Here is a 23207-nt window from a genome sequence, read left to right as displayed (position 1 = left end):
GGAAGGAAGGAAGGAAGGAAGGAAGGAAGGAAGGAAGGAAGGAAGGAAGGAAGGAAGGAAGGAAGGAAGGAAGGAAGAGAAACAAAGAAACACAAAGAATGAATGCTGGACAGAGAGGAGGGAGAATAGCCCAAGCAGGTTCAGAGCCAAATCAGGGATCGAGTGGGTCCATAATGGCCATCCTAGGAGAATGTTTGGGATGTGTTTCTTTTCTCCTTTAACACTTTGTTTCACACTTCCCCACAGTGAAATTCATCTGCCCACTCAAGCAGCCTTGAAAATTTATTCAGACAGCCTTCACATTGCATTACCCAGAAAAATCCATCTTCTCTGAAAACTCGGAGATTTCACCATGCCCTTCTTCTTCAGATAATTTACTAAAATGCTAAGTAAGACCAGGCTTGGCACCATTTCCTCACTCTTTGAATTTGTGATATGTGTATGTATGTGTGTAGAGAGCGAGAGGTTTGCAATTAAAAAAAAAAACTCTTACCATATATCTTGGAATTGGTTCCAAGGCAGAAAGGTGGCAAGGGCTAGGCAACTGAGGCTATGTGACTTGCCCAGGGTCACACAACTAGGAAGTGTCTAAGGGCAAATTGGAACACAGATCTTTTTATCTCTAGACCTGGCTCTCTATCCACTGAACCACCTAGCTGCCCCAATTTGTAATTTCTAGTCTATGTTGCCCTAAATTCCATGGTCACTCAATTTATAAAATAGTCCTTTATTGGCAATCATTTTCAAATCCTTCCATAAGTCTAGAATCCTTCTCTCCATAAAATCCCTTTTACTTCCATGTCATGTCTATGTCAGAGGCACCAAGACAGTGAAAAAAGATCACTGGGCTTTTGGACTAGTGCCCTGGTCTGGGGGTGGACTGGGCATCCCCCTTCTGATGCTTACATGTCTTTAGGCCAATCCCTTACTTCTCCAAACCTCAGTAAGAAGAACCTTGATCAGTTACAGAAACAGCACTCTTTCCTATTTGCCTGAGTGTTGAGCAGTTCTGCCCTTTATTAGAGATTAGCCTTGCTTGTCCCATGAGATTGGCCAGTTTAGAGATATGCAAGCAGTCTGCTGAAGGCACTCACCCATAGGACTGGTGATGAGAGGTGACAAGGAATTTTCCTATACCCTTTACCAACAGCTGCATGTGACATAACCACAAACTCTTCTGTCTCCAAGATAAAGGGAAGGGGGAGGATAAGGATAAGGGGAAAGGTAAGGAAAGGGACAAAAACACACTCCTCTATTGCTTTAGGCACTGTGCTACAAAATGATCTGTGTAAATTACTTTATCCCCAACAGCCTTGCTAGACATCTTGCAAAATTCATTTGCATTTGACCCATAGGGAATGGATCAACCAATTTATTGATTGCCTATCATATTCCTATAATATACAAGGAGCTGTCCCGTGTGCTGAAAAAAATCTCTACATTCTTCTCAGGGTCATCCTATGTGCTAAATTATGCTATCTCCCTTCAGTTGTTTTGATGCTATGGTAGCAACTGGAGTGGTATCCCATCTAAATACCTGTCCTCAGAGCTGGAACTAGGATGTGGTGACTAGAACATTGCGCCAAAGCTGTAAATTTACAGGGCATCAATAGCACTATATGACTGTTGTAGGAGTAAGGGTCGAGATAGGTTACTACTGGGATGGCCTCAGCTCCTACCCTATCTCTCACACTTCACCAGCTTCACCAGAGGAAAAAGGTCAGAAGCTATAACTGGCAGGACTTGAATTCAAGCCTATCCTACTGGGAAGGATTAATATCCAGTCCCAGCCATACTTACTGTAATGTAGAAGATGGCAGCATGAAATTCCTGCAAAATACAGGGTCAAGCCTCACCCAGAATTCCAGGGGACCCCCCCAGAGAACTTTGGATGAGGGGGCAGTTGAGAGGTAGTTTAACGGTTGCTTTCTGGGAGTTGAGGTGAGCAAATCTTTCTGCTTGCTGCTCCTGACTTGAGGGTTCATCTGAGAGGCCATTGTGGCAAAAGCCATTGTTGTTTCTACTCAGGAGTTAGCCTGTCAAGTAGGATTAGACCTTAACAGCATCAATATAACAATTATTTAGCAATATAGAGATTAGAAATAATTACTATTAACCTAGAGAGCAAATTTAGCTAAGGATCTGCCACTCCCTCCTGGGGGGGGGGGGGGCAGCTTCAACCTGACAGATCAGGGCTTCCCATTACTCATCCAAATCTTAATTACCCTCTCTTGCCTTCCCCTTCCTTTCCTTCCATTTTCAATATAAACTTTATCTTCAATATCTGTGCTTGGGAATTATTTGAGGATACTCACTGCTCTCTGTTGCCATTAGCTTGATTCTTATCAGTTGCCAGCTTAAGAAGACAAGTCCCATCTCAGTCCTCAACATTAGGATAACTAGCTACTACTCATTCCTCTATCAGACCTGTGAGGAATATAAGTTAAAGAAAGGGAACATCATTAAAGATTAGCCTCTGCTGAATCTTGCTTGAAGAACCACAGCCCTGACTCCATCACTACCTGAAATCAACTGCTTGGGGGGAGGGGTTTGAGAGCAAGGAGTACCTTACCCCCTCCCTACTCACTCAAGCCTGTCAGTGTGGGAGGAGAGTGTCTTGGAGATTTCTGGCCCTGGCCTAACTATCTGCTTCCCCAATATTTCTGTTATTATAAACATAACAGTCCTTGTTGCTTGGCCTTGCTGTACTACAGATTGATGTAAATGATGCACAGTCTTACTACAGAATGATGTTCCTTTCCCCTCATAGTGAGAATCAATGAATGCTACCTTCTTCAAGCTTGTATTAAGAACTTGTGCAGATGTGCCTGGTTTACTTTCAGTGTCCCCCACATCACTGTTTCCTTTCCCATAAATTCTCTCCTTAATTTCTATTATATCCTCCTCCATTTGCAACTCCTCCTCAGTCATTTCTTTGTAACTTTGTGTTACATCCACCAACCCATAATTCATAATTTCTTCTGTACCCATTTTGTCTTTCCCACATTCCTCTGCCATATCATTGTCACTGCCCTTATCTGTTCTTGCAACAACTAAGGCTTCTTTCTTGGTTCATAAGGTATGCTGTCTGGCTCCTTGGGATAGGTATTCCTCCATTTTTGACAAACTAGGGGAATTACTAAATTTGGCACAGTCATGGTCACAACATCTGGCCTTCACTTTATCGCTGTATCTTTTGTTGCCCCTGTTGTTATTACTATTACTGTTGTTATTGTACCTCGAATTATAATAAGTGTTTCTCCTGTTGATGCTATTATTGCTCCTATTTCCAAAATTTATTTGGGACTTGAACCTACAATCCCGAACCACGTGGCCAAGTTTTGAGCATAAGAAACACCTCTTGACTGAGTTATTTGCACCACTGGAAGATTGCCTAGGCCTGCTTTGGCTCCTCCGATTGTTGGACATCAGAGCCATATTTTTAATCTCCTCTACTTCCCTGGCCTTCTGAGTCTCTTTCAATTGCTTCTTGAGCTCAGCAATCTCCCTATCCTTATCAGAAGTCTTCGATGGTTCTGGTTCACTATCTCTGGATTCATGGACATATGTAGCTGTTCTCCTCAACTCCTCAATGGGCATGGTCTCCCATTGTGGGCAATGTAACTTAAAATATGTCTGGAGGTAATTCAGACTCCCCTTGACAAATTGCCTTCTGACATGCTTAATGTTGTCCTCAGCAGTCATATCCCTAAAACCCAGGATAGTCTCACCAGCCTCTAATAATCTGTCCAAATAAATACTCCGGTGTTCCTCCTCCCCCTGCCTCAATTTTTCAAAAGACCCCCATGCATTAGATCTTCTTGCATGTAGCCTCATTGCCTCTGCTAAGTCCTCCCTGCACCTTCTAAGATATGTCATATTGGCATGAGAAGATAGCTCTAAATCTTGATGGTGTTCTGGCCACGAGGCAAGATTGGGATTGCTCCTAGTTTCAGCAATAAATTTTGCCTTCTCACTAGGGGTAAACAATTCTGACAGTAGCAGTTCCACGTCCTCAGAATTTGGGTTGTATAGCCTCGCTGCCCATTTATATTCTTTTATCAACTTATGTGGGTTGACATAGAACTGGGGGAACCTCCTTTTCAAAATTTCCAGATCACCCCCTGTAAAAGGTTTGTAACCTTTTACACTACTCAATTCCCTTAGTGCTCCCAGTCCCTGTATTTCCTTATGTTTCTACTATCTTTTTAAAAATTCTTGACTTGTCTCATCAAGCCATCCTGATTGGTTCTCCTCTCTTTGACCTATCTATGCCCCACCACAAGCACCAACATGTCTACACTTATCAGTGAAGATGGAGGAGATAGCCTTCCCTCCACCCCAATGATGACCAGAAGATTTACCAATGGTTTGTCTAAAATCTGTACCTCTACTCAAAGATTCCAGCAGATTCTGATCTCTCTGATATGGGTTCTCCCTCCAGCAATGCCTCCATTCATGCCTGTCTTTCCTTTGTGACTTGTTCATGTCCTCCCATAAATCATCACAGAATGTGCAGGTGACTTTCCTTTCTCATTCTCCCTTGCCATGACAAGGATGCCCCACACCACTAGATATCTATCAGTCACCCTCACTCTTTCCAGGTGTCTAGGTTGTCTTCTTTTTCATGTGTATGGTTCTCTGATGCCATCCCTTCCTCTTGTGCTTCTCCATAATTCCTTTTTTCAGTGTTTTATTCTGCTCTCAGCCATTAACACTGGCCTTTGGGCAATCTTCATTTTCACTCCTCAGGTGTTCTCTACCTTATAGCCCTACAGCAACACTCCTTTATAAGAACTCAAACAGCATCATCCACCCTGATAGCTTCCCTAAGTTATGATCTGACACTTTCCTAGAGGTTGCTGTGAGCTGTGCAGTGATGAGAGCTAGATTAATTAATTTATCACAAGGAATTCTGGCTGTGAACCACCAGGTCTGGTGGACATTAATGTGCCAGAACTCTGTCAGCTCCCTAGTACAAGAAACATAATTTGATTCAACCCAAAGGACTTTTATTAAACACATACTGTGTACATGCAAGGCACCATGCTAGATGCTCGGGATACGACAAAAAAAAATTAAAACTATTTCCACATTGAAGGAGCTAACATTCGATTAGAGGAATCCTGGGCAACAGAATTACAGAGAGGTGAATCCAAAGCAAATTGAGGAGAGTTTACTATGAAGATCAAGACAGACTTCCTGTAGGAGGTGGCATTTGAGTTGATTCTCAGAGGAAGTCAGAATTCTCAGAGCAGAGATGAGGAGGGAAAGCATTTCAGATGTGGAAAATCTGTGAAAATGGTGGGCATGAGAAAGGATGGTTGGCAGATTGAAACGTTTTCCAGATTTTATCCTTTAATTCCCTCTTGGATAAGGAATCATCCAAGCATGGATTCCTCAAAAGTACATTTCAGCCTTTGAATTTCCTTCCTTTAATAGATTTCCAGGCCATGGGGCTGAAGAAAGGGATGTTCTTTAATCCAGATCCTTATCTCAAGATTTCCATCCAGCCAGGGAAACACAGCATCTTTCCAGCCCTTCCTCATCATGGCCAGGAGAAGAGGTCCAAGATCATCTGTAACACCGTGAACCCCATCTGGCAAGCAGAGGTATGCATGGGGTGGGGTTGGAGGGGAAGGCCAGGAGAATGGAGCAGGGAGGAGTTGTAAACTCTAGGAATGCAGTGAGAGTGCTTAAAAAACCAACACACATGATGGCCAGGACTCAACTGCGTAACTCTCCTCTTCCACCCCACTCAAATGAAAGGTGAACACCATTTGGCAATACCGTCCTCCCACATGACCTGCTAAGCAAAGATGCATCTTTGAGATTCCGTCCTGCTCCAAAGCTCTCTGGCCACTCTTCCCTTGTATTCCATCTCCCTCTGAGGTTTCAGAGCAGCACCATCCAGAAAACCGGACTGGAAATTGGCACCCCCAATTCTCACCTAATTAATGGGAGCTCCAAAATAGCCTCGAGTGCCAGGAGTCATCGGGGCTGATGTGTAGAAAGTGCTTTAAGATTTAGTCTGTGCTGCACAGATGGACCATTAGAGGTGCACAACTGCCATTACAGGCATTCCAGTTTTTTTACATATATGTGGTCATGTATGCATACATGGTCAATGCAAAGGAGAGATTGGAACCCAGGTCTCTCTCTCAATTCCAGATTATGGTATCTATTGGGATGAGGTGACAGATTGGGAGCCCTGACCGAAGTTCCCACTTTTCCCTTTTCTGATTCTTCCTCTCTCAGATGTGACTCTGTTCTTTCTCAGGGTCCTCCCCCAGGCCTTCTGCTGTTCCTGCCTGATGATTAGTGAGACACACAGGCATTGTGCTAGACCTAGATGTTGGGACCTAGAGGTGTGACTGGCTACTTCCTCAAACTCAAATAGGGCGGTCCTCTCCACTGAGCTGCTGAGAATACTGGACACCGGGGTCAGGTGTAGACACCCCTTCAGGGGACAATAGCAGCCAGGAAAAATCTTTTCTTCCATCTGCTCCTGGGGAGCAGCAGAGGTTGTTCAAATAGCATTTCACTTTGGATGGAGGAGAGAATCCGGCCCATGAAGCTAATGATGCCTCATGTTCATCCTAGCAAGAGGTTGTAAAACACACCAGATCTTTTTAAAGGAATTTCCAGGAGAAGCCTTGAAGGCCACTCTGAGTGAATAGCCACCATCTCTTCAGGTGACATTAAGGATCTACATCACTGTGGATCCAAGCCCACATCTCACCAGTCAAAATATTGAGGATCCAGGATTTTCTCAAGGATGACAATCTATTTACCACTTTGCAGATAAGAACTACAGAATTGTCTAATACCTAGAACCACACAGCTAAGGAAGGGTTGGAGGTGAGATTCGAACCCAGATCTTCTTGACTCCAAAGCCAGCACAGACTTTTGACAGTCATTTGATAGATGAGGATGCCAAGGCAAATGGAGTTAAGGGACTTGCCCAGGGTCACACATCTAGGATGTGTTTGAGACCAGATCTGAACTCACAAAATGAGTCTTCCTGACTCCAGTCCTGACACTCTAACCTCTGCACCACCTACCTATTTGTATATGGTTGTTTGCTTCTTGTGTCCTGCCATTCGATTGGGTTTCTTCAGAGCAAGGGTCAGTCTTGGTCCATAGTAGGTACTTCAGGGGTTTTATTGACTAACTGACTGAAAAGAAACTCAGGATTCTCCATTGCTAAGAATGGATTCTTCCAAATCAGCCATGGATGGAGGCTGGTTGGGTGAGGGCTGATGGCTTTGGACAGGACCAGGTCCTCTGGGAACTGGAGGGGAGAGTGTGTAGACTCTGACTTGTGAATGCTTTCAGATCAAGGCTGGCTGGCTGGGTCTTCTTTAGAGAGGACGCGCCCCGTCTTGCTTCCTGGCCGTTTACCCCCCAGCCTCCCTCTGCCCTCTGCCCTGTTCTTCCCCGGATAAATCATTTATTTATGGCAGGAAATGGAGCTTTCATTAAGCAGAGCCTGCACTCACTCTAACTTCCCATTAGTCATGAGGGTGAACCAATGGCCACAAGCTTCAGTTCCTCTGGGTAATCAGAGGCCGCCCTCTGATCTTTGCAGAATATTTTTATCTTCTAAGAATCATGAAACTTTCTCTTATGGCTGACGTGGAGACTCTTTGCCCTCCTCCAAGTCTTGTCTTGTTTCGTTGCTTTTTGGCAGAGGCAGCCCTACATTTTCCACTTCTTCCCTTTGTCCTTGTTTTTCTGTTTGTCTGAAATCTGCCTCCTCCTCTTCATCTTTTGCACTCTTTCCTACCTTAATTAAGCTGCCACCTCCTCCAAGAAGTCTGCCTGGAACCCTGTCACTGACAACCTTCCCGGTGGACCTCCCTCTGCTGCTGCTGTTATTTATGTCCTGATGAGAGGGAGCCCTTCTGGGTCGGGCTCCTCTTACAGGCTGTGAGCTCTGTGCCAGCAGGGACCCGGACTCGTTAGAGCTCTGTTTCTCCCTCAAAGTAGCGCCGGGCCCTTTTCACCAGTGGACGTCTAATCAGAGTTCCCCAAATCGAAATGATAGTAGCCAGAGCTCACTCTGGGATTAAATGAGGAAGCCTGCTGGCTAGCGGATTGCAAACATTATTGAATTTGAACCTCACCGCAACCCCGTAAGACAGGGACTGTTATTATCCCCATTTTAAGAATGAGGAAGCTGAGGCAAGCAGAGGTAAAATTATTGGCCCAGGGTCACACAGCCAATAGGAATCTGAGGCTAGATTTGAACTTAGGTCTTTCTGATTCTTGTGGCATCCCCTAGAAGCCTCACTGAATACAGTGAAAGTGAGTTGACTGGAATAAATAGAACTGAATGGGATGGAGTAGGGTGGGATGGCACAGGATGGGCACAAAGGGGATGAGCTGCAGAGGCTTCTGCTTTCAGAGGCAGAGCCTCCTCCTAAGGTCCCAGTTCCCTGCTCCCCTCCATTGCCCTCCATTCCCCTCCTCAGGCTGGCACCCCCAGGGAGATGAGCTGGCATTCGCCATCTGCTGCCAGGCCAAGGGTTTTCTCTGGGTTTTGTTTGTTTTCTGAGAAACAAGATGCATGTGCTGGGTCGGAAACCTGCTCGACTGGCGCTCGTCATTCAGAAGGCTGACATGAAGCCCCTGGCACAGCGGGCAGTGGACACACATTTTATTCCAATGAGGCCTGTGCCCAGGCCTCACTTCTCTTATGTGAGCCCGATGGGGCCGGCAGGCCCTGCACCAGGGACACAGAGGCACGCCTGGAAAAGCCAGGCCCTGCCCTCTAGGGGCTTCCCTTCTACCAGGAGATGTATCCCCCGTGGGCCCAGAAGAGTCCATGATAAGCAGATACCAACCTAACACGGATGGGTGAGTGTTAGCCGGGACAAGAGAGCCGTCCAGCCGGCCCACCCTCCTTTCTACCCCAACCTCCCTGCTGGAAGAGGGGTGGGGGAAGCGGGGAGGGCAGAGACAGACAGAGACAGAGAAAGAGACACACACAGAGAAAGAAACAGAGAGACAGAAAGAAATGGAGAGAGAGAGAGACAGAGAGACACACACACAGACACACACACACACACAGAGAGAGAGAGAGAGAGAGAGAGAGAGAGAGACAGAGACAGAGACAGAGACAGAGACAGAGAGACAGAGACAGAGACAGAGAGAGACAGAGAGAGACACACACACACACAGACACACACACACAGAGAGAGAGAGAGAGAGACAGAGAGAGAGACAGAGANCTACCTCCTACATAAGAGAAAATTGAGAAATTTAACTCAACAATTAAGTACTTAAGTACCTACTATGTGGAAGACATTGTACTAAATGTTGAGAGAAAGAGAGAGAGAGAGAGAGAGAGAGAGAGAGAGAGTCAGAGAGAGAGAGACAGAGAGAGACAGAGAGAGACAGAGAGAGACAGAGAGAGACAGAAATAAATGGACAGAGAGAGAGAGACAGACAGACAGACAGACAGAGACACACACACAGAGACAGAGGGACAGAAAGAAACATACAGAGAAAGAAAGAGGCAGACAGACAGAAAGAGAGGAATTCAGTAAAGTTCAGGGGGCAGAAGTTGGGGTTGGGGAGGGGAAGAAGAGAACATCTTCTAAGTGTGAGAATCTCAGAATGAGAAGGGAGCGTAAGCATCTCACCCAGCTGTACCTAAAAATGCGTCTTCTCTCCAGGCTTCCTCAGCCAGTGGTCCTCCAGCCTTGACTTGAGTCAATAAGTGGGCAGCTCCCTCCTTCCCTTCCTCTCTCTCCTCCCCGCCTTCCCTTCTCCCTCCATCGTTGCCTCCCTTGTCCCAGGGCAGCCCAGGCAGCCTTTTCAAAGCTCTCACCTTTCAGGAGAGGGACCAGATCTGTGGCTTCATTGCTCTCAGGAGCTCCCAATGAGGAAACTTCCCCCTCGCAGGGCAGCTAAATAGCATCTTCCTGGTTAGGGAAGAAACTCCCTGACCAAAGTAGGTCACCAGCTTCTCAGGCAAGTTCCATTCTTAGGAAAAGACTTGCTTGTCAGAGGCAGGATTTGAACCCAGGTCTTCCCTCCTGCTTCTCTAATCAGTAAGATTTTTCTTGACCTCAGACCTACCTTTGGGTCTTCCTCCCTGGATTGTGCTCACGTGTTTCCTGAGGCCAAGCAGAGGCAGACTGAGCCTTCTCTCACCTGCACGACTCTGATCCCTGAGGCCTCTTCTCCGAGCGGAGCACCCCTGATTCCTTTTTGTCCAGGCCTCCTGTGGCAGGGCCTGGGTGGCCTTAACCCAGTAGACCTGAGGGCCAGTGCCCAGAGTCTTGTTTCCCTGGGGACCAAGAGGGCTGGCGGGAGCAGCTCTGACTCAGACCAAGGGTGAACTCGGAGAGGAAGGACACAAAACTCCAGTGACCTGGAACAAGGGGGAAAGAGACTACCTTGGACCCACTGAGGGAAGCTATCAGCTAAGACCTCTGGGCCTGGGTCCTTCCCTGGGAGCCACTCTGGAAGAAACAAAAGGGAGAATGCTGGGTTCCTGGGTGTACTCCAAGGCAGAGTACAACAGAGACGCGGGGGCTTGGTGGTTTGCCTCTTGCTAGCAGACTTGGCAACAGAAAGGAGAAAGCTTGGACTGAGCAGCCTGTCCTTCCATCACTGGTTAAGCTTGTGTTGCCCACCAGGCATACTGCCCCAGAGCCATGGCTGCCAGCAGAGCAGCCCCAGCAAGACCCAGAATGTGGACAGCTCCCGAGAGTGGGCCTAATGGCCAATCGCATCTTCCACAGTGGTTTGAGGCAGCCTAGAAAGGACCTTTCCACAGGTTGGCTCTCAGTTTCACAGACAAGACTGTAGAGCTCATTAAATTCAACCCTGCCATTTTACAGATGAGTGCATTGAGGCCCAGGGGGTGGGAGCAATTTGCCCCTGCTCAAGTTGCAGAGACAGGACTAGTGTGCATGTACAATACCATGGTCTCTCCCTGAGAGCAGTCCAAGGCCATGTTCTCTCAGAGCTCACATGGTGCTCTCCAAGCCCCTTCCAGCCTCCCTCCTCCATCTCCCCATCCTGACTGGCCTCAGGCAGATGAGGAAGGGCAGGCACTCAGGGGCCCCCAAAGGAGGCTGGTGGGAAGTTTGCCCCTCAGTTTACCCAAGTGGCTTTTGCTTTCCTTTCAGCATTTCAGCTTCGTGTCCCTCCCCACGGATGTGCTGGAGATTGAGGTGAAGGACAAGTTTGCCAAGAGTCGGCCCATCATCAAACGCTTCCTGGGGAAGCTGTCTATGCCTGTGCAGAGACTCCTGGAGAGACATGCGATTGGGTAAATAGGTGCCACCTGACTGAACAGTTCTGAGCCCAGCAGAATGGACCCTGCCCTGGGCAGGGAGCCACCAAGCAAACTGTTCTCTCTCTTCCTCTTTTTGAATAATAATAATGCTTAATTTGGTGAGGCAGGCAGCAGCCCCAGGTCACACAGAGACAGGATGTGGCTCAGAACAGTATTTGACCGAATTAACTGGCCATGATTTCTCTCAAGCCTCTTCCATGCATGTGGGAAGGAGGCTTCTTGGGAACTCCGGGATCTTAGGAAAAGCTGCAGAGATGTTTGGTTTGTTTTTTTTTTCACATCACCAAACCAGTGCCCAGTTGGCGGTGCCAGATGTTCAGTTCATTCTGCTTTACCTAAGACCAAAGAACTCATATCTGTCTTTGTGTACATATGCCTGTGTGTGCTTAAGTCCTAGGGTTTTCCCTGCTCACTGGGCTTTCTTCCCTCTCTACCATGGAAGAGGCCCGGCTTCCACTTCTTTTCTCTTGTACATCTTTTCTCCCCAAATGGGTTCCGAGGGACCTGAGGGCAGGAACCATTTCTTAGGCTTCTTTATATCCCTCAAGGGGAACCTAGTACATGTAGGACAATTCATCAAGAGATGGCCTGGCATAGTAGACAGAAGGCTGGCCCTGGAATCAGAAAAAACTTGAGTTCTAATCACACCTTGGATGCTTAAGAGTTGTTCAACTTCAAAAGAATTCCACTTGAAAAAAACAAGTAAAAAGGAAGCAAAAAAACAAACCAAACCATGAACAACAGATTCTAGACCTCTTTATAGAACAATAAAATACCTTCTGGTTTCTAAGAACAAAAATACAAATAGAGTACCCTGTGGGTTATGTCCCCAATTTAGTACTCACTCGATAGGTTCCAGATGGTTGAAGTGAGGGTTGGTTTTTCTCAGATTTCCACACATTCTGTGAGTCTGTGAGCCCCCACTGGGGAGTTACCTTTAATAGTCAGCCATAAGTCACAATGAACTCAAAGCAAAGGCATTTACAAAGATGACATAATTTAAAATAGCTACAAAACATTGTCATCACAAGCCTAGGGCACCCTCTCCCACAGAGGCAGCACTCGAGGGAAGAATGGGCACAAACTGAAGAGCTCCCTGGTAGTGAGACACAAGTTTGAAGAAGACATGTGGCCGAGGTTACCTCATGTCTCAGATGCTACAGGCACTGAAGTCTCTCCCCATAGTTTTCTCTTATTTCTCTCCTCCAGTATCTTTTCTTTAATTGGTGAGTCACTCGGATAGGTTCCATAGGACTAGTCCCCTTTGCAGCTTGACTCTTTAATTCCCACCCTGCTTAACTACCTATGTGAACTTGGGTAAACCCTTTGGGGGCCTCAGTCTTCTCAATAACAAAATGGGTTGGTTGAACTGGACAGTCTCTGAAGTCCCTATCAGCTCTAGATTTAGGAAGTTTAACAAAGTCTCACAGTCTAAAACTGGACTTGAACCTAGATCTCCAGAGTCTTCAGCAGTCTGACAGGTATTCCACTCTGCCTCTCCCCTCTGATTTCCCTTAGGCAGTAGAGTCATGGGGTTGTGCATGTATTTCTAGCTAATACAAATTAGAATCTTAGACTATAGGATTTTAGAGCTAGAAGTGCCCTTAGGAGTCACCTAGTCCAATCTCCTCTTAGAGATAGGGAAACTGAGACCCAGACAAAGGAAAGGAGACATCCTATGCTCTCTAGATGCAAATCTTACACTCCTTCTACTGTACTGCCTTGGAATTAACTGCAAAATCCAAACTGCTGAAGACTCTTGGAAGGAAAGATGGGGACCCAAAAGGAGGAGAGATGTTACCAGCTAAGGCAAACTATCTGAATAACTCAAGCCTGGGCTCCTTCTGCTGCCCTGCCTCTCCAGAGGCTTTCCAAAGCCATCCCAGGGCTGCAGGAATAATAATCATTGCTGGCATTTCTACTTTAGGTAAACATTATCTCATCTGAATCACCTCACAAGACCCTGGGGGGGTAAGTACTGTTATTACCCCCATTTTACAGATGAGGAAAAATGAGTCTGAGAGAGGTTAAATAACTGACCCAGGTTCACACAGCTAGGAAGTATTGTAATATCATTTCGCTATGCAAATTGGAGACCAGGATGAGTGACGCCCAACAGTTTTTGAATTTAGAACCAATCCAGATGCCCTGAGCCAGGGGGCAAAAAGCAGTTACGGCCAGGACTGTAACAGAGAGGAAATGGAACAAAACTCTCTCTCATTCCTGTGAAGGGGACCTGGGTGGTTGGGTAGGTAGGACAACCGAACCTACTTAGGTCATCTACCTCCTGTTCCAGTAGTTATCACATCCTCAACTTCTGGACAAAACTGTGCTCTATGCTAATCATTGAACAACAAAGAAGAACAACATCCAGACTCAGTCAGTCTGGTTAAGGCCAAAGGTGCCTGGCCTGGCCAGGGTGCACAGAGAGGGAAACCTCTCCAGCAGACAGGCTTAGCCTGAGTGCCCTTGATCGACAGCCTGATCATCAGTAGCTTAGCGAAGTTTCCCAGCACCTCTTTCCTCCAACCCTGTTCCTTTCCCTGAGTTGTTACAATTAAATCTCAAAAGTCTACTTAGGCGGAAGTCATTATTGTCCCAAGGATCGACAGTCCTATCCTGGGGTCTGAGGGAAGGGGCTGCTCAAGCAGAACCAACTCGCAGTCATCCGTGTTATCCATTAGCCTCCAGCTTTATCCATCAACCTAAACGCGGGATACGCAGTCAGAGAGGCTGCGGGATCCAATTCACAGCTTCTCTCTTGATCGCTTATTCCTGAGCGCTGTTAGGTGGGACCTGGTGCTCCCCGAGGCTTCCCGCCTTCACTCAGCTCAGGTCCTTGTACCACCAGAGGACCTCGGGCCATTTCCCTATCAGGCCCTGTCCAGTATCACCGCACCACCCATTACAGTATCTGAGGCAGGATTTGAACTTGGGTCTTCCTGACACCACACCCAGGATTCGGTCCACCACGGCACCCACTAGCTGCCGGTTGTTTCTGGTTAATCTGCACAGGCCCTTTGCTTCTGAAGAATTCAAGGCCATCTACTTGAACTTGTCAAAGGAAAAACCAAAGTCCTGCAATGCCCTTATGGCACCTATACAGCCCCGGGGCCACCATCTCTCTTCATTCCGGGTGTTTCCTGGAAAGCAGCACTTGGCAGAGCAGGTCCCCTTAACTGCTGACTGCCATAAAGTGTCAGAAACGGGTCCACGCTGAGACACAGCTGGGATACCTTGGATGGCCCAAGATCACCCCAAGACACTCCCTTCCTTGTCACTGGGAGGATCCCCAGGGCCTCTGTTGCCTCTGGGGGAACCCAGCCCTTCTCGGCCTTGGGGAGTGCACCAAGTCTGCCATCCACTCAGTTTCTAAGGGATCCGAAGCTCTGGACTGTGGAAGCGCTTCCATTGGGGGCAGACTTAGTAACTCGCCCAGGACGGCTCTCCTGGGAAGAATGTTCTTTAAGAGATCTCGGCTCCTCGGCTGGAAACCAACTCCTCGAGTTGAAGTTTGAAGATTCCCGTCACTAGAAGACTCGAGGCAGGCTCCAAAGGGGAGGTTCGGTGGGCAGCCGCAGCCCTCCCCACCCCCCCGGGGCTTTCTAGGTCCTCTCGCCCTGGGAACCATTTCATCTTAGCCTTCCCTGGTGAGCGTGTTGCAGGGAAAAGCCAACGTTCCCGACAGGTTACCCTTTGCAAGAAGGCAAGATTCCAAAACGCAGCTTAGGAATAAGAAGAAAACGTTCTTCATCTGGAAGTCATGTCCAAGGGCCGGGACGATGGTGTGCAGGTGGAGCCTTGCCTCCTCGCCCCTTTCACAGCAGGGGTTACAGGATAAGCAGAGGACGATGGGGTGAATCAGGAAGGAAGTAATTCCCGGAGGGAGGTCGGGGTAGAAGGGATGATCTGTGCGATTCAAAGGAAGCTAATCTGAGTGGAACCGGGAAGTGCGTATCTTTCTACAATCATTGGAGATCTAGGGGAAAGCCCGAGGGTGGTGGCGGTGTGGGGAGAAGGTGGATGCTCCTAGAAGGGAATTCCTCATGGCCCCTTTGACCTAGAACGATTCTGGAGTTTAGGGTATCTAGGGGAAGTCTGTACCCCCATATCAAGCCCACTCCTCCTCCAGAGGTCTCTGGTTGAGCCAAGGACACTTCCATGTTCCCACACTCCTAAGTACGGGAGTCCTCCTTGCCTTTTCCCTGCCCCCCATCTCCCACATCCAAACCTTAAAGTTTCTTCCATCCAGTCATCTCACTTGCCTTTTCCTTATCAAACAGTCACAACTGTTAGAACAGATCTCACCAGAACTATAGTCACAGTATCCTACATAGGCTCCTTGCCTCTAGGCTCTCCCTTCTCCAATACATCCTCTGAACAACTGTCAAAATAATCCTCCTAAAGCCAAATCTGATCATGTCACTGCTCACTCCCAAACATTCAATGGCTCCCCATGGCTGTAAGATAAAAGGCAAACTCAGAGAGACTCCACCATCTGGCTCCTACCTCCCTTTGCAGGCTTATTCTCCTTTGCTGTCACTTCCCCCTCTTCCTGTTCCCAGTCTCCCAGCCCACTTGCACTATTATCTTCTCCCTGAATTATAAATTCTACCGGTCACCTCTGTGCATTTGTCCAGGCTATCCCCTATCCCTGGGATGCATTCCCTTCTCATCATTGCCTCTCAGCATCCTGATCTTTCCAGGCTTAGCTTAAGGGCTTTCTCCCAGAAAACTCTTTCCAGATCATGTCTCCTTCATTCCCTTTCTCTCTCTCTCCTCTCTCTTTCCTTCCTTCCTTCTCTATCTCTTCCTCCTCTTCTTCTCCCTCCTCCTCCTCTCTGCCTCTACTCTCTCTGTCTCTGTCTCTGTCTGACTTTCCCCCTCCCTCTCCGGCTCACTCTCTTGCCCTCTTTTCTCTTCTCTCTCCCATCCTTTATAGTTACTTAGCTGGATGCCTAAAGGGTAAGTTCCTGAAGGGCAGGGATGGGTTTGTTTTGGCCTTTACAAAGCCTTGCCTATCCTTGGCATTTAACAAATGGATTGAATGCTTTCCCCTCCCACTACCATTCTTGTGGCCAGTCTGAACCTATGAACCAGAGCATCATTAGCCATTGAACAAATGGCTGGAGAGAATCAAAGTGTGGTCCTCGTGCCCTCTTCTACCTGCCTGGTGGCAGGAGGAGCCAGTGCCTTTGGGGAGGTCGTGGCAAAAGTCTAGGGTTTCCCTGTAACCCGGGAGGTGTCGCCAGCCCCTGCAGTGATACTCACCTGTCACTCAGTCAGTAGGCATTCGCTACACGCTTAATACATGCCAGCTCCTGTGCTAAGTGCCCAGGACAGAGAAGGACAGGAACGGTCCCTGCCCGCGAGGAGCTTCCATTGCATTGGAGGAGACTGCACGGAATTAACGAGGTGCCTGCTTGTGTTTCCCCCCTAGGGACAGAGTGGTCAGTTACACGCTGGGCCGCAGGCTCCCAACTGATCACGTCAGTGGACAGCTGCAGTTCCGATTTGAGATCACCTCCTCCATCCACCCAGGTATTCCAGCATCGCCCCCCGTCTCCTGCCCAACAAATGACATTCGTTGCCCCGTCCTTGCTGAGACCCCTAGAGCTGGCCAAGGGGCGGGGGATTCTACTTCCTCTGCCTGGGTCTAGAAGGATGTTGTGCCTGCTGACTGCCCATCTGAAGGCCATGTTCCCCTGCATGTTGATGACTTATATGTGCATTCTCCTCCCCACCACCAAAGGCCTTGGGCTCAATGGGTCATGACTTCCAATGGCTTCATTTTACAGATGTGGAAACTGAGGTACAGAGATGCCTGGCATCACAGAGCTAGTCTTTGGGTCAGGTGCCCCTGACACCATATTGCTCTCCCCAGCTAGTACACCAGGGACTAAAACTCAGGCCATTGCAGGGTTCAGCAAGGATTGCCATCGACCACGTGTTCCCAAACAGTCACAAAGCATAGGCTCAGGGTGAGAGCAGAGGAAGCCAAGAGCACTCTTAGCTGCTGCCAGATTTGGGCCTTTCTACTATCGGAAGGGAAATGAGAAAAGCATCTGCTGTGGCTTTGGGGGCTTTGCCTCTACCCCTCATTTGGGGATAGGGGCTGCTCTTCTGGGGTGGAGGCCCTCGGAGCCCGAAGTGGGAGCTCCCTAGGCCAGACACCAGCCTCTGAGGACTCCTCCCATCCTCTTGGCTCCGGGACAGGCCAACCTTCTGCCTCGGTTTGCTTGGCAAAAACACCAGCTTTGGCTGGGTCTGAGTAGACCCGGAAGCAAACACACTGCAAGGCTAGCCCTTTGCCACCCATCCCAGTTTTCTTCCCCTGAAACAAAATGGACTCGTTTTCTCATGTCTGGAAGGGTGATCGCAAGGCCCACTAGGGGCGGTTTCTCTGGGGAGTGACTTTTTTTTGCCAATAAATCACAAAGATGGTCATGTCCAGGGAAGACTGACACCTTCAGGGAACCCAGTTAGGTCTGTGGCACCTTACAAAGAAGTAAACAGAGGAAGCCGATGGACCAACAGCCACTGGACCTTTGGCACCCTGCAGGGAGCCATACAGGACCAGAGAAACAACATGGTGGACAGATGAGGGTTCCCCTGGGAGTCAGGAAGAAGGAGAAGGGATTTCATCAGTACAGGAAACTCCCTTAACTAGTGCAGGTCGACATCTCCTCCGCAACTTACGTTTTTTGAAAGTTGCCGAGAGAAGAAATGACCCGCCCAAGGGCCCAAAGCCAACATTGATCAAAGGCAGAATGCAAAGCCATCTCCCGGCTTCGAGACTAGCTTTTTGCTAACTATATATATATATATATATAACCCTAGCAATATGTGGGCTTAAATACGGCCCAGACCTGACTAGCTGTGCAGCTAACCTCTCTGACACAGTCAGTTTACAAGCATGTATTGTACACCTACTAAGTGCCAGGCACTCTGCTAAGCTCTGGGGGTACAAGGAAAGGCGAAAGCCTTGCTCTGGCTCTCCAGGATCTCCCTTCCAGTGGGGCTTCCTTTCCACAGCTGCAAGTGAAGGGCTTGGAGGCTCTGGGCCAGGAGCCTGCAGACCTGTGGTCTCTCCTGGCTTGCAGGGTTCAGACCGAACCTCAAGGGGTCCCCAGTTGACGGATTGGCCCTTGGAAAGGTTGCTCGGCTTCAGGAATGGGTTCGTTTTCCCATGCCAACAGGCTCAGAGTTTGGGAGTTAGGCGGCTCTCCAGCCTTTTCTCTGCTGTCTAGCTTGCAGCCAGGCTCTTTTCTCTCCCCTCTATGCAGGCAGGAAGATTCAGGCTGAGAATAAAGGCATAAGGGACAGGGCAGAGCCCACAGCCTCCCTGGGGCCTTGAGTGACCCACCCAGGCCTCTCCTGTAAAACCTCCAAAGTCAACCCTACAAGTCAGTTTCTCACCTTGGGGACCCCGAGGTGTCTCTGCTCCTGACCTTTCTCTCCACCATGTGGATGCGGGTTTCCCCACAGAGCCTGGGGCAGTTTGGCCCAATCCACTGAATTCTCCAAAGAGTAAAGCCCTAGCTTGTGGCCTGGGCCCACAGTGACCCTCAGACAGGCCTGGGGTGCTCAGCAGCTCCCACATAGGCTCTCTATCAGCAGCAGCAGCAGCCCCCAGCTAATCCCTAGCCCAGAGACCTTTGCTGAGGAGAAAATGCTGTTTCTTTCTCTTAGCAGATGATGAGGAGATCTCCGTGAACACAGACCCGGAGCCAACGGACCTCCAGGAAGGCACCCCAAACAATCTGACAGAGGCCGGCCTCCCTGAGGAGGCCCCGGCTGTCCAGCTGGACAGGGAGGAGAGCAGGGAGCTGGATCAGCCAGACTTGGGTGGAGAGGTGAATGGTTTGGGGGATGAGAGCCTGGAGGCCACCGGGCTGACTGAGGAGGCCACCAAAGAGGCAGGAGAAGAGGGAGAGGCTGCCCCTGAGGAGGCTGAGCTTTCGGAGCCAGTGCCAGGCGAGGAACTGCCCTCCCTCAGTGCAGAGGACCTGGATGTGTTCCCGGACACTCCTCCTCCTCTTCCTCCCTCTCCTCCCCCACCCCTGGAGACCAATGATAGCTTCTCAGCCGATCAGGGGGATGGTGAAGCTCCCCCCAGTGCTGAGGACCTGGGGGCAGAGGAAGCTGAGCCAGAGCCCCTGGCTAGTGAGCACCAGGAGAAGGCGGAGGAGCAGGGGGAGGAGGGGGAGGAGGAGGCAGAGGGGGAGGAAGGCCTGCCTGACCTGCAGGAGGAGGACCGCCTGCACCTCCGGCCCTCAGTGAAGAGGAAAAGCCGGCCGTGCTCCCTGCCAGTGTCGGAGCTGGAGACGGTCATCGCCTCGGCCTGCGGGGAGCCTGAGACCCCGCGCACACACTACATCCGCATCCATAACCTGCTGCACAGCATGCCCTCAGCTCAGGGGGCCCCGGGGCCAGAGGAGGAGGAAGAGGTGGCCGAAGAGGAGTCCACCGTGAAGGACTCTTCAGAGAAGGACGTGGTCAGTGAGGCCGAGACGGTGGCCCTCGACCCGCTGCACCTGGAAGAGGGGCCCGAGGCCGGGGACGCAGACCGGGGTGGTGCCAGCCTGGCGCCCCACAGTCCGTCCGTCCAGCGGCTCTTGGACTTGAACGGTGGCTCTTTCACCGACAGTGAGCCCCGGCCCAGCACCGGGAGCGAGAGTGACTCAAGTCCCCGGCAGGGCCAAGAGAATGACTGCGAGGGCTGTGACACGTCCTGCTACAGCACGTCCTGCTACAGCACGTCTTGCTACAGCACGTCCTGCTACAGCACCTCCTGCTACAGCCCGTCCTGCTACGAAAGCAACAACCGCTTCTCCAGTCACACCCGCTTCTCCTCGGTGGACAGCGCCAAGATCTCCGAGAGCACCGTCTTCTCCTCGCAGGACGATGACGAGGAGGAGAACAGCGCCTTTGAGTCTGTGCCAGGCTCCGTGCCCAGCCCGGAGCTGGATCGGGAGGCTGGCGATGGCCCTGCCACCTGGCCGGACGAGCTGGCCGCCCCCCACGGGAACGGCAACTCCACAAGAACAGCAGATGGGCCAGGCTCCCCAATGGCTGGACCGAGCCACCAGAGAGAAGGTTAGCCTGCGGCTCCTCAGGCATGCAAGTGGAGCCGCCACTGGGGAAAGAAGCAAGGGGCTTCCCAAGTAGGAAGAGGGCCATTGTAGTGGGCAGCTACAGTAGTGGCTCTTCCGGCCTCCTTCCTGTCCCGCTTCTTAGACCCCGCCCCCATTCTCAGATGGGAACTAACCCAAGGGCTCCCATGGGCTGGATGTGGGCGTGGGTGCAGACGTAGCTAATGGCCACCATGGGGGGGGGGGCTAATCTTGACATGCGCAAACCGTGCAGGCTGTGAAAGACGGAGCCTGTCCCAGAGAAGGAGTCTTCTCTGCGGCAACATGGGCAACGTTAGGCGGCAGAGCAGGGTTGCTGCTTAGCCCATGAGTGTAAATTCCATTTGATTTGGATTTAGGTACATCACACAGGCATATGACCGGGCACTGGTAGGCCTCTTCCATGGTTCCTGCCTAGGCTTCTATAAAATGTTTGAGATATTCAATTCACAATTTTCTGAGCTAAAAGAAGGAAGGAGGGCTACAGGCCACACGAAAACCCCTGAACATGGGGAATCTGAAGCGTGGCTTATTGACCTTCTAGAAGTTTCCTTCATCACAAAACTCATCTCTCAAAGGGTTATGCTTGAGCTTATTTAATAATGAATTTGCATTCCCTAACCAGAGAGGAACCCTTGAACTACCGAAGGTCAGTAACCCATAGAGGCAAAAACAAGTGAATTAAGAATAATAATAAATACAACAACGCCTCAGTGACTCGAGTTAGTGCAAGCTTTAAAAGGGTCTCCAAAATGCCTGACTCATTCGCTAAAACAATGAAGAGGAGGAATCCAATAAACAGGGCAGCAGCTTCCATCTTCAGTGTGATGTCATGGCTGATTAGAGGAGAGGTCAAGGAAGCAGGGAGAAAGATGGTGGAAAACGAAGCCAAGGAAGAGCAGCAGAGAGAGAAGGGATCGGTGAAGATAGAAAAGGACAGAGCAGGAGATGCTTGCAGGGACAGGGAGAGAAAACACCATCACACACACGCACATACACACACACACACATGCACACATGCGCATACACATGCACACACACACACACAGGATCTCAAGGAGGAATGTCTCCAGACTGAAGCCTTTTAAGATGCTGTCATAGAGGAGTGCTGAGCCATGTGGTCTTTCCTAACTCTAGGCAGGAAGGAAGGCATTCTCCTTTGGCATTTTGCTTGCAAGTTGAACGAGATCCATCGAGTCTGGGTCTGGCTGAAGGCAGACAGTTTCTCATCATTCTTGTCAGCAGAGAATGTTTGGCAACTGCCCAGCTTTATCTGATGTTTTCCTCGGCTCCATAAAAATAATGACCATGCTCTGTGCTGGGCTGTTGACCTGCCCCTCTCCCTCCTCCCGAGCTGGATTTACTTCTGCCCTAAGATCCCACCCAATGACGACCCAGGAGGCTAAAGCCTTGCCTCACCTCCCCAAACACAAGTAGGGAATGGAAATCTGGGACTAAGTGGGTCCACTGGGTAAATCGATGTGCAGTTGATTTGTCTGTGCTGTATCTCTGTGCATCCACTCCTTGTCTGCTGTGGCGTCTTTTCTTCACAACCAACCCAGAGGTAAGGATGGGGAACTTAGTCCTGGGGAAAACCCTGCAATGAAGACAAGGCAAGTCCAAAGGGCAGTGGCTAGGACCCAGTGGATATTCAGCTACCTGGCCACTCTCCAAGAGAGCCCATGGGCGGACATTCTAAGGCAAGTAGCATCAGGGTACTTTCTCTGGTGGTGAAACCATCGGGCAGAGAGAGGGAGGCCTCACTTGACTTCCCAAGACATGGTGGCCTCTGAGGAAGTTTTCCAGCCTCCTGGAAAGATTTCTCAGGGACTTTGAGAAAACTATGTCAGTCAGTAAACATTTCCTAAGTGCCTACTACATACCAGGCACTGTCCTTAGTGCTGAGCATACAAAGGAAGCCCGGAGGCAGTCTCTGCTCTTTAAGAGCTCACACTTCAATGAGGGAAACAACATGCAAACGCCGGTGTGTGAAGAGAATACATACAAGTAGATAAGGAAGTCATCCTGCATCTTTCACGGGAGCTCACATGGTTAACCTATAATGGGCTTCTCTAAGATCACAACTTTTCTGAGTTTTAAACTGTCCCTCTCCCTACGCCCCTAGACTGCTCCCCTGCACCATCTGACCATGCAGAACATTGCTGCTTCTCCTTTCTCTCAGCCCCGGGACTCCATGATTTTGTTTCTTCTACGTTTACAAAAGGACAAGGGATGGGACCTCCTTGTTATGAAATTTGACCCCACTAGCTCTGAAATCTTCTCCCAAAGGAATGGTCCATTGGGTCAGCTTTGTGTCTGGGGACAGGGGAGTCGGTGTGTCACCCTTTTCTGTATTCCTAGGCACCATCTTTTCCATCCTCCATCCTGCTCCCATTCTATTGGCTGAGATGTTTACATCGTGCCATTTCATTGGCTGGAATTCCCAAAGCATTAAAGTCCATTCCATTACCCACTGCTACCCCAGTCCCAGGCAATGGACACTTTATGTCAACAGATTAGTCATCACTGGTTTTATTAGTAGCATGAATTAGAAAGAGTTAAGCCAAGCCATAACAAAACAATACACAAAACACCTAAGCCCTGCTGCTGGACCCAGGACAGCTGCTCCTGTCCTTTTGTGATGTTCTAACATGAAAACATTGATAAATGGGTACCACAAAGCTTTCCCTCTAGAAGCAGAGCTTAGCCTCTACTGGGGCTTGGCCCAGAGCCTTGGTAAAGAGAAGCCCTGAGCT

The 23207-nt window shown here is 49.5% G+C and overlaps 1 protein-coding gene across 1 annotated transcript in view; it reads left to right on the top strand.

The window, feature by feature from the left end:
• HECW1 (HECT, C2 and WW domain containing E3 ubiquitin protein ligase 1) overlaps positions 1 to 23207 on the top strand; it is a 161360-nt gene that overhangs the window by 76386 nt on the left and 61767 nt on the right. The window contains exons 5-8 of the mRNA XM_044675362.1: positions 5443 to 5612; positions 11148 to 11290; positions 16758 to 16858; positions 19013 to 20416. Coding sequence (XP_044531297.1) covers positions 5443 to 5612; positions 11148 to 11290; positions 16758 to 16858; positions 19013 to 20416 — 1818 coding nt within the window. The remainder of the gene's footprint in view (positions 1 to 5442; positions 5613 to 11147; positions 11291 to 16757; positions 16859 to 19012; positions 20417 to 23207) is intronic.

The sequence above is a fragment of the Gracilinanus agilis genome, chromosome 1 (genome assembly GCF_016433145.1).
Source record: "Gracilinanus agilis isolate LMUSP501 chromosome 1, AgileGrace, whole genome shotgun sequence".
Classification (NCBI taxonomy): domain Eukaryota; kingdom Metazoa; phylum Chordata; class Mammalia; order Didelphimorphia; family Didelphidae; genus Gracilinanus; species Gracilinanus agilis.
Note: the sequence above shows the minus strand (reverse complement) of the source record. Positions and strands in the feature narration are given on the sequence as shown.